This window comes from Monodelphis domestica, chromosome 1 (genome assembly GCF_027887165.1).
Source record: "Monodelphis domestica isolate mMonDom1 chromosome 1, mMonDom1.pri, whole genome shotgun sequence".
NCBI classification, from domain to species: domain Eukaryota; kingdom Metazoa; phylum Chordata; class Mammalia; order Didelphimorphia; family Didelphidae; genus Monodelphis; species Monodelphis domestica.
The window spans coordinates 53,405,127-53,413,923 of record NC_077227.1 but is presented as its reverse complement, the minus strand read 5'-3'; the positions used below and the strand labels follow the sequence as shown (position 1 = coordinate 53,413,923).

At 53.5% G+C, this 8,797-nt stretch overlaps 1 protein-coding gene across 1 annotated transcript; it reads right to left on the bottom strand.

The window, feature by feature from the left end:
* Positions 1 to 364: 364 nt before the first annotated feature.
* Positions 365 to 2,808, bottom strand: DDIT4 (DNA damage inducible transcript 4). The gene is made up of 3 exons (XM_001362223.3): positions 2,550 to 2,808; positions 2,103 to 2,386; positions 365 to 1,764 (listed from the first exon to the last, which is right to left on the bottom strand). Exons 2-3 carry the CDS (start codon positions 2,287 to 2,289, stop codon positions 1,271 to 1,273), a joined length of 681 nt encoding a protein of 226 aa, XP_001362260.1. The 5' UTR covers positions 2,290 to 2,386; positions 2,550 to 2,808; the 3' UTR covers positions 365 to 1,270.
* Positions 2,809 to 8,797: the final 5,989 nt, after the last annotated feature.

Sequence of the window (8,797 nt, the reverse complement as noted above, 5' to 3'; positions counted from 1 at the left end):
CCCATCCTGGTAATGAGCATCTCCAGTGGAGAGAAGTCAACCTACATGGACTCGTTTGCCAAATAAATTCTCCTGAAAGGCTCACATCTGCCCAGGAAGTCATCTTAACCTAGGATGAGGTTAGCCCTCCCTCAGCAAGGAGGAGGATTCCTATATGCTTGAAGTATTCTAAGGAGAGGATCTCAGTCTTTGCACCTCTAGGGATAGAATGGAGATGCTCCTGGTCATTATCTGTGGACAGGGCACTAGGGAATGGACACATGCAGAGGAGGGCACCCTAAGATGGAAAATGATGCAGCATCCTCTCAGTCCACTGCAGACACTCCCACCCCTACGTAACAGAGATGTACAAAGGACAAAAACATGTAACAAACTTGTTTTTATTAGAAAAGTAAAAAATATTGCATAGGTCTTAATACTTGAACATCAAGTGTATTCCCGTAAACGGTTCTAGATGGAAGCCCCATATGGCACTACTTTGGGGAGGGGGTTCCAGCCCCCACCCCCACTGCTTGGCCCCAGCACCTCCCAGCTCCCTCATCAGAAGCAGAGAAGGCTGGACGCAGCTCCCAGCAGTCATTTCCCCCCTCTTCAAGTGTCAAAAGATCTCTAGAGACCCCAACACCCAAACTCTTCCTGTGTTCTTACATTCTCGAGTCTGTAAGATAGCTGCCTAAAAACAGGTCAGTAGTAGTGAAGCTGAACCAAAAACATACACACTTGGCCCCTTCAGACCCTGGTTTTAAGTCACACAGGACAAAAACGACAGAACAATCCTCTATTAACTCCCGGACCCCAACCCACCCTGTTAAACACAAGCACACTGTACCCCGAACCCCTTTGCAAACAGGCCAGGACCCACACAGGCCAGCTGCTCGGTTCTGGCCTCCACAACGTCAACACCCACTACATGTCATCTTCACTGTCAGTAATAATAACAATAATAACAATAAAATAAGGAAATTCATGCTACATATCAGTTTGGAGAATGTGGCTGGCCCCTTGGGGCATCTGCAGATCCCATACTCCTCCTCCCCCCCCAAAGGGAAGGAGCCAGCTCTACCTTCCCAAATCGGCCACCTGCCCTCAGCACCTGGGGACTCTGGGTGACCCCCCCCCCCAAGGTGCGCCTCCCTCTGTGGTGGCCCAGTCAGTTTTCCACCCAGCAAGCTCCGTGCCCTCCCCACTGCGAGCTTGTGTCCTCAGAAGTGGCCATTCCCCCTGGCAAGTGTCCCGTGGGTAGGGGGCAGGAGAAGCCCAGGCCAGGATCTCAACACTCTTCAATGAGGAGCTGCTCCGAGCTGTACAGTTTCTTTTTAATGACCCGAAAGCCGGTGCTCAGTGTAAGGGACTGGCTGAAGCCCGGAGTGAAGGAGGAGGGTCCGGCACTGAAGAGTCCCTGGATCTTGGGCCAGAGTCGGGAATCCAATCTCAACACCAGGGTCAGCTGGAAGGTGGGCACCAGGCTGGGGTCGACGGCCAGCTGTTCCACGCTGTGGCAGCTCTTGCCTTGCTCCACGCAGACATCCAGCAGGGCACCCCGAAGGCCGCAGGGCTCGCTGTAGGCCAGGCGCATGAGCTCCTTGCCCACCTGGGCCACCAGCTGACTGGGCATCAGAAGGCGGGCTGGGCGCTTGGTGCCCAGCTTGGCCTGGGCCAGGGTTTCTTGGAGGAGCTGCATCAGATTCGAACAGAGATGCTCATCCTCTGGGTCACTGAGCAGGTCAAAATCGGGGAGCGAAACCTCGTCCATGTACCCAGAATCTGGAAAGAACATTCAGGAGGGTGAGCGGGCGCAGCTCAAATAATCCAGGGACAAAGTGGGGAGGCTGAGAAAGGGGGCGGAGCTAGCTTCTAATGTCTAAAGCGCCGGGGGAAGGCTCTCTGGTTATCACTCACACCCCCCCAGAGCTCCTCCTTAGCCTCAGTTTCTCTCCAGCCTCTCCGCATCAGAATGCTACCCTCCCTCCAAAGAAGGCAGAGCGGCGGATGGCAGCAAGTAGGGCGACTGAGGCGAATGGTTAACCCTTTCTGCTCTGCCCTCCAGGGAAGCACCCCGCCCCCTCAGCCCGTTTTCTGCTCCTCCCTGGGCTCCAACTTACCCTCCTCGGGGCCGTAGCCGCTGTTGCTGCTGTCCAACGACTCGCAGTCGGAGCTTTCCAGACTCGCGCAGCGGCCAAGTCCCTCTCCTCGGGCCGCCGTTCCCCAGGCCGAGCGCTGCTGCGGCTGGTCCGGGGTGGACGGCCGCGAGGAAGACGATGAAGAGAAGCGATCCCAAAGCCCTGGCATGGCTGGCACCTTCTGCCGCAGCCGCGTCTGCGGAACTGGAGTCAGGTTCAAGGCACAGGAGAGGGAGGGACCCACGGACGAGGTCGGGCTTGAGGCGCTGCAGGGAGAGAGGAACACGGACGCGGGGGTCAGTCCCGGGGCTGGCACGTCCTTCCCTTCCCCCCTGCCCCCGGGGAGAGAGGGACCCAGAAGGATGGATGCTTCGGACCCGGGGCGCCCTTGTCCCGACAGGGGAGGTATAGGGGCCTGGGAGCACTTACCGGGGAAACCTGGCGAGAGCCTCTGTGGACAAGGACGGCTAGCGGGCGACTGAATGGATCAGGAGCCCCGAGTTTCTTACAATGAAGCAGAGTGAACGAGAGATGCCCAGGCTTGCCCTCCCACTCTACCCTCCCCCTTGCTCTTCTAGCCCGAGCCCGGAGGCTTCGCCTATTATATCGCTTGAGAGGAGCGAGGCCACGCCTTCTTACCCAGCCAGAGTTCGGGGCCTCCTGGCCGCCCAATTGCGATCCGGGAGTGTGGCCCAGCTTGACCAATGAGAACCGGGCGCACGTTCGCAACGTTCTCTCCTGCCTGGTGACAGCGGCCGGGGCCCCTCCTCCTTCCCTCTCCCCACAGCAACCGGTGCTCTCAGCTTCCCCCGCCCCCCCGCCTGAGCGCCTGGCCACGCCCCCTCCGGGTCAGTCCTGCTGCTCCCTAGCTGCAGCTGCCAAGGTCCCCGGGGGCACGCTCGGCCTGGGAGCCTGGGAGGATCAAGGAAAGACTTGTTTATTATAGGGCCCGGCTGCTGAGGGAGTGGGGCGACCGGGTTGGGGGGCCGAGCAAGGGCATATAAGAGGGAGGGGGCTGGCGACCTCCGCCTTCACCTGGAAGGAGCACGGGGGTGGAACTGTTGCAAAGAAAGCAGCTCTCGGGAACCCGTGCCAACTGCGGTCACATCTGGGTGCAGGGGTGGGCGTTCGTGGGAACCCGGCTGGCACGGCGATAAGCAGCTGAACTCAGCGCATTTTAACCCTTCGAGATCTTGGCCCGCCCGCCGCTCTGGCCCCATCCAATTTTTCTATCCAAGAAAGGATGATGGGGTGCGGGGAGATGAGGGGATGCTTTCCTGGTGGCGGGGGTAGCTCTTTGTGCAGAGCTGGAGGGGGAAGGGGAGTGGGTGTCAATCAACTTCTCAAGACGCCCCTTCCCCCTCCCCCATATTACACACCCCTTCCTCACCAGCAAACAAGCCCACCCGCCGTTACTTGGTCGCAGCCCATTGGCGAGGGAGTGGGATGGCTCCTGGGAGAGTGGAACGTTTACTTCTGGGGAGAGGGTTCCCCCCTTTAAGGCGTCATGAATCCTGAAAACTCTAGGGGCCTTTTATAGATGCCCCCCCCACCTCCACACCTTAAGCACCTATCTTTCCCTCTCCCCCGCCCCAGTGTTCCCGTGCATCCCGACCCCAGGAGAGGATTGGGGGGGGATGGTGGGTGGCATGAGAGTTTGTTACAGCAGGGCACAGACGGCTCTTGTCTCTCCTTGAGAGCATGACCAATGAGAAACCCTAGAGACAGACAGACAGACAGAAGCACAGAGCGAAGCTTCTGCAGGCTTCTAGCCGGATCGGGGCAAACGGTGCCCCGACCAGCTGCTAGCCACCACGGCCAGGCGCCTCCGCTGGGTCCTAGCGCCCACCTGCTCTTGCTCTCAGGCTAGGCTTTGTGTAAAAGCCTCAAAGTATTGCGTCATGACCCGGGACCTAGATCGAAGGGAAAACCCCCACTGGCTGCAATGGGACCGATAGGTTTCATCAGTCAGACTGGGCTGCAGGAAATCTGGGTTGACCGCGGTTAGCGCTGGCGGAGGGTCGCGCTCACACGCCACGGGGAAGGCTGGGGTCCATTCCGAGGGTGGGAGACCTTTATTTATTTAAAGACATAATCGGGAGCACCAGGACCCTGAAGGCAGCTGGAGCAGGATTTGCATAAGACAGTTCACCAGCTCTGGGAGGGGAACTAACAAGATTAGATGACCTCCCCAAAGCTGGCAGGCAGGTGGGCAGGATGCCAGGCCACTAAGCAGTTTCCAGGGATTCAGGCCTCGGCTGCTCCTGGCAACTCCCCCTCCCTAAAAGAGTTTTTAAAGGACAAAGTGTCTACCCAAGCTACCCTGCCAAGAATAGGCTATGAGCCAGGAGAACAAGGCACCGCAGTCATTGAGGCATTCCTCAGTTGGGGAAACTGAGGCATAACACTAAGCCTCCTCCCCTAAGAACCAGCTTTGGAATGACACTTGGTGATGGGACTGCCGTTCTCCAGGGACCCAACGTCTGCCTCTCCTCCTCTCTAGCTCATTTCTTGTTTCTGTCCAGCTCTCCCCAGCAGAATCAATTTCTGGCCTGGAGAAAAGAACTGGGGGCAAGCAGATGGTTCACTTTGGTACTCCTCCTGGGGAAGAGGAGAGAGGCGTTGGGGATGAGGAATTGGGGGTGCCTGTGGCTGTGTCACTGGCTCCCATGGGGATGAGTAACTTATACTCACATGACATGATAAAGACGTCAGGACTAGGAACTCCAGTGAAGATGGAGAAAGGAAGAGAAAATGAGTCAAGTCAAAGGGGTTGGCAGAAAATCCTTGAAGCTGTTTCTGCTTCGCAGCTGAAAGATTACCCGTTTCTCAGTTTTTCACAACACTGTCCACATCCTTCCCTCATCTCATTTTACTTCCCATGAATCAGTGAGCATGCACGCATGGCTATGATGTGCCAGGAACCACTAGTCTTTTTATGCCTCCCCCTCCCTTAGACCGTAAGCCCCTGGAAGTCAGGAATACTCTGAAATAAATCTTGGTATCCTCAGTGCATAGCAAAGCATCTGGCCGAGCACAGCAAGAGCCTCATCAGTTTATTGCCTCAAAGAATAAATGAGAAAGCCAGCTCTACCGAAAATGGCGAGTAAGTGGGACATTTTTAGGAGGAGCAGCTATTAATAGGGACAAACAAATCCTGCTTTGTGAGTGAGACTTTGTGAAGGATACCTATGTGGGGCTCCTCATCCACAAGTGATGGGGAGTTGAAAATAACCTTTAGGTTACAGAAAGAAGCCCCAGACACTCCTTATTAGAGAGCATAGTGGATAGAGTGCTGGATCTCATCTCAATTACTTACTAGCTGTGTGACCCTGTGCAAGTCACTTAGCCCTGTTGGCCTCAGTTTCCTCATCTGTCAAATGAGCGGGAGAAGGAAAGAACAAACCACTCCAGTATCTTTGCTGAGTAAACCTCTAATGGGGTCACAAAGATGATGGAAAACAAACAAACAACAGAACTATAACTCTTCTGACCAGTGACCAGAGGAAGTAGAGAGGACTGGGGTGGGGTGGGGGGCGCCAACAGTGCAATAAAAGGGGTGGATTTCATCATGAGGGAGCAGATTCCATTCCAGCTTGGTGGACACTGTCAGGCTCTCTCCTGGCCGGCTCGCTCACCCTAGGGTCCAGGCGAGGGGGAAGGGCAGGAGGATAAAGATGAAATCCTTCCCAGTATTACATCAGCTGGGCGCCAAGTGGGTCTCAGAGAGGATCTAAAGTGATCCGGTGGTCCTCCCTTGCCTTTTCAGATTCCCCCTTCCCATTCTTCAGATCTTCCCCACAGGCAGTCACTTTGTTTTTCTTCTTTTGTGTCTTTGCATCCTTTCCCCACCCCCACCCTTACCCCACCTCAAAATGTAAACTCTCCCAGACCAGGGACAATAGAGGTGCTTTATTGAAGTGTGAGGAGATCTTGGGAGCAATACCACCTCCTAAGTGGAGACCTTCCCAAGGCAATCCGAGCAAGCAAATTTAGATTCCTACTCAGTGCAGAGCCCTGGACCAAGATCCAAACAAAGCAGGCCCTGCCCTCCAGCACCATTTATTCTAACTGGGACTATATACATAGATAAGTGACTAGGCGGGGTTTGGAAAGGTTGGGTTCGAATGTGATCTCAGACACGTACTAGCTGTGTGACCCTGGGCAAGTCATTTCACCCTGCATGCCTCAGTTTCCTCATCTGTAAAATGAGCTGGAGAAGGAAATGGACAAGCACTCCAGCATCTTTGCCAAGAAATGGGATCACAGAGTCAAGATGAGAATTGACTGAAAGAAATGGGGACAGTCGAGACACCTCTCTTGAAGGTCAGTTGAGCTAGCATTTATAAAGAACTTTACAAACGTTAACTAAAGCCCTATAGAAATTTTTATCATCAACATTCTCATAGCTAATAGAGATATTAAAACGGATACCAGGGGCCTGTGAGGGATGCAGGAAGCACTCCCAGGTGGGAGCTATCCGAGACTTCAGGAAGAGCTGTCTTGAAGGAAATCAGAGATTTCCCTGACTCTTCCCTGACTCTTCTCCCCCATTATCTCGTTTTTTGTTTTTTTGTTAAGACTCTCACCTACCATCTTAGAATCAATACTGTGTTTTGGTTCTAAGGCAGAAGGGGGGTAAGGGCTAGGCAATAGGGGTTAAGTGACTTGCCCAGGGTCTCACAGCCAGGAAGTGACTGAGGTCACATTTGAACCCAGGGTTTCCAAAGTCCAACTAGTCACTTATCTATGTATATAGCCCAAGTTAGAATAAATGGTGCTGGAGGGTAGGGACTGCTTTGCTTGGATCTGTCAGAGCTCACATTTGAACCCAGGACTTCCTATCTCTGGGCCTGGCTCTCAATCCACTGAACCACCCAACTGCCCCCCTCCTATTTGTTAATTTGTACTATATGTGTCCTTGCTATCTCCCTCTATAGAAAGCTGGGGCTGTTTCAGGTTTGTCTTTGTCTCTTGGGCACAAAGCACATGCCTTAATAAATGCTTGTTGATTGACTAATTAAATAGAGCTCTGGGTCTCCTGGGCAGTGAGTGAGCCTTTGATATCAGTAGAAAATCCCAGAGGCTCTCTCCCAAGCCTCCTTCCCAGCCCGGGGCACACAGGGTTTGGGGCATGTCTAGACATACATCTGCCTTGAAGTACCATCCTCCATTCCCAAGCCTGATGGGTGTGCCTTTGCTTTGGAGTGGGGGGCTTTTGGGGGGGTGGCTTTCAGAGTGGCCTCTGGAGTCTTGTCTGGAGTGATGGAATCCTAAGCTGGCTCTCCAGGAAGAAGCAGGGGCAAAGCTCATGTGTGAGAAACTAGCCTGGGCTTACTCTAGGGAAGGAGCCTGGGTGGGCTCCCAACACAAAGTCCTTTAAGGCCATTGTTCCTGGGGCAGGGGCTGGGGCAGGCTGGGCCATAGGGCTTGCCCAGGAGAAGTCCAGAGCAGATTTGCAATCTCCAGCCACTCGGGTGAATCTCTGGCCATTTGACTACCCAGCCTTCCCATGAGACATACACTGCACTCTACAATTTTCAGTCAATGAGCATTAACTATCCAGACAGACTCGGCCCCTCCCTGTGGACCAGTTCCCAGGACCTCAGTCTGGAGAGCCACCTTGTTCGGGTTTGGGGAGTCGAACCAGATCTGGGGGTGGGGGGGAGGGGTGACTCTGGGAACTGGGGAGATGGAGATGGCACTGAATGGTTATCCGGAGGTTCGGTTCAGAGCAGTTCTCCCAGGGGGCATTTCTGGCCCCAGATCTGGGTCAGGACAGGAACTAGGGAGGAGCCTTCTCAGATATTGGGGAAAGGGAGGAAGAGGCGAGATATGAGAACACCCCATTGGAAATAATAATAGCTTACATTTATAGAGTGCTTTGGGGATACAATGCCCTTTGCATACACTATCTCATTTGGTCCTCATTAAAAAAACAGCCTTTGATGTAGGGAATAGGAGAATGATTATTCCCAGAGAAAAGAGGGAAGAGCAAAGGTAGGATGGGCAGGAGTCAGGAAAGTCAGATTCCCGGCCAGTCTGGCTTCCATCCCCTACTCCCCATGTGACCATAAGTAATTTCTCCCAAGTCTTTTTCCTTATCTAAAAAAATGAGATCATCTCCAAGCTCCCTTGCATCTTTTTTCTTAATAACCTTTACTTTTTGCCTTAGTAACAACTCTCAGACAGATGGGCAAGGGCTTAGGTGACTTGGCCAGGATCACACAGCTAGGATGCGTCTGAGGTCACAGTTGAACTCCAGGTCTGGTGCTCCGTCTACTCTGCTACCCAGCTGCCCCTCTCTTGCATCTTTAATAAGGAGAGATCTTGTGATGAGGAAATAAGGTTTGGAGCAATTGCACATTTATTAGGGTCACAGAGTTCAATAATAGAGGTGGATGGGATGGGGAAGAGAACAGGAGCCCCTATTGAGTCCCCTAAACCAAGTGGCTTAAGACTTGCGATTTCCCGGCTCCCCAGCCACTGTCATGTGGCATTTTGACTTCTTCAATCTGTAGACCAAAAAAATGGTTGTGGAAAAGTAAAAAGATGACAAGTAAATTCTGGCCACAGATGTGAAAAGTCGTGGGGAAATTCAGCTTTAGTGTCTGGTTTGTAAATGCCAGAAGGGAGCAGCTTGAACTATCAGGAAACCTTCTGAATATTCAGGAATC

Coding starts and splice junctions, on each gene's coding strand:
- DDIT4 (XM_001362223.3), bottom strand. CDS start 2,289: ATGCCAGGGCTTTGGGATCGCTTCTCTTCATCGTCTTCCTCGCGGCCG. Junction 1,765..2,102: donor CGGCTACGGCCCCGAGGAGG/GTAAGTTGGAGC, acceptor TGTTCTTTCCAG/ATTCTGGGTACATGGACGAG.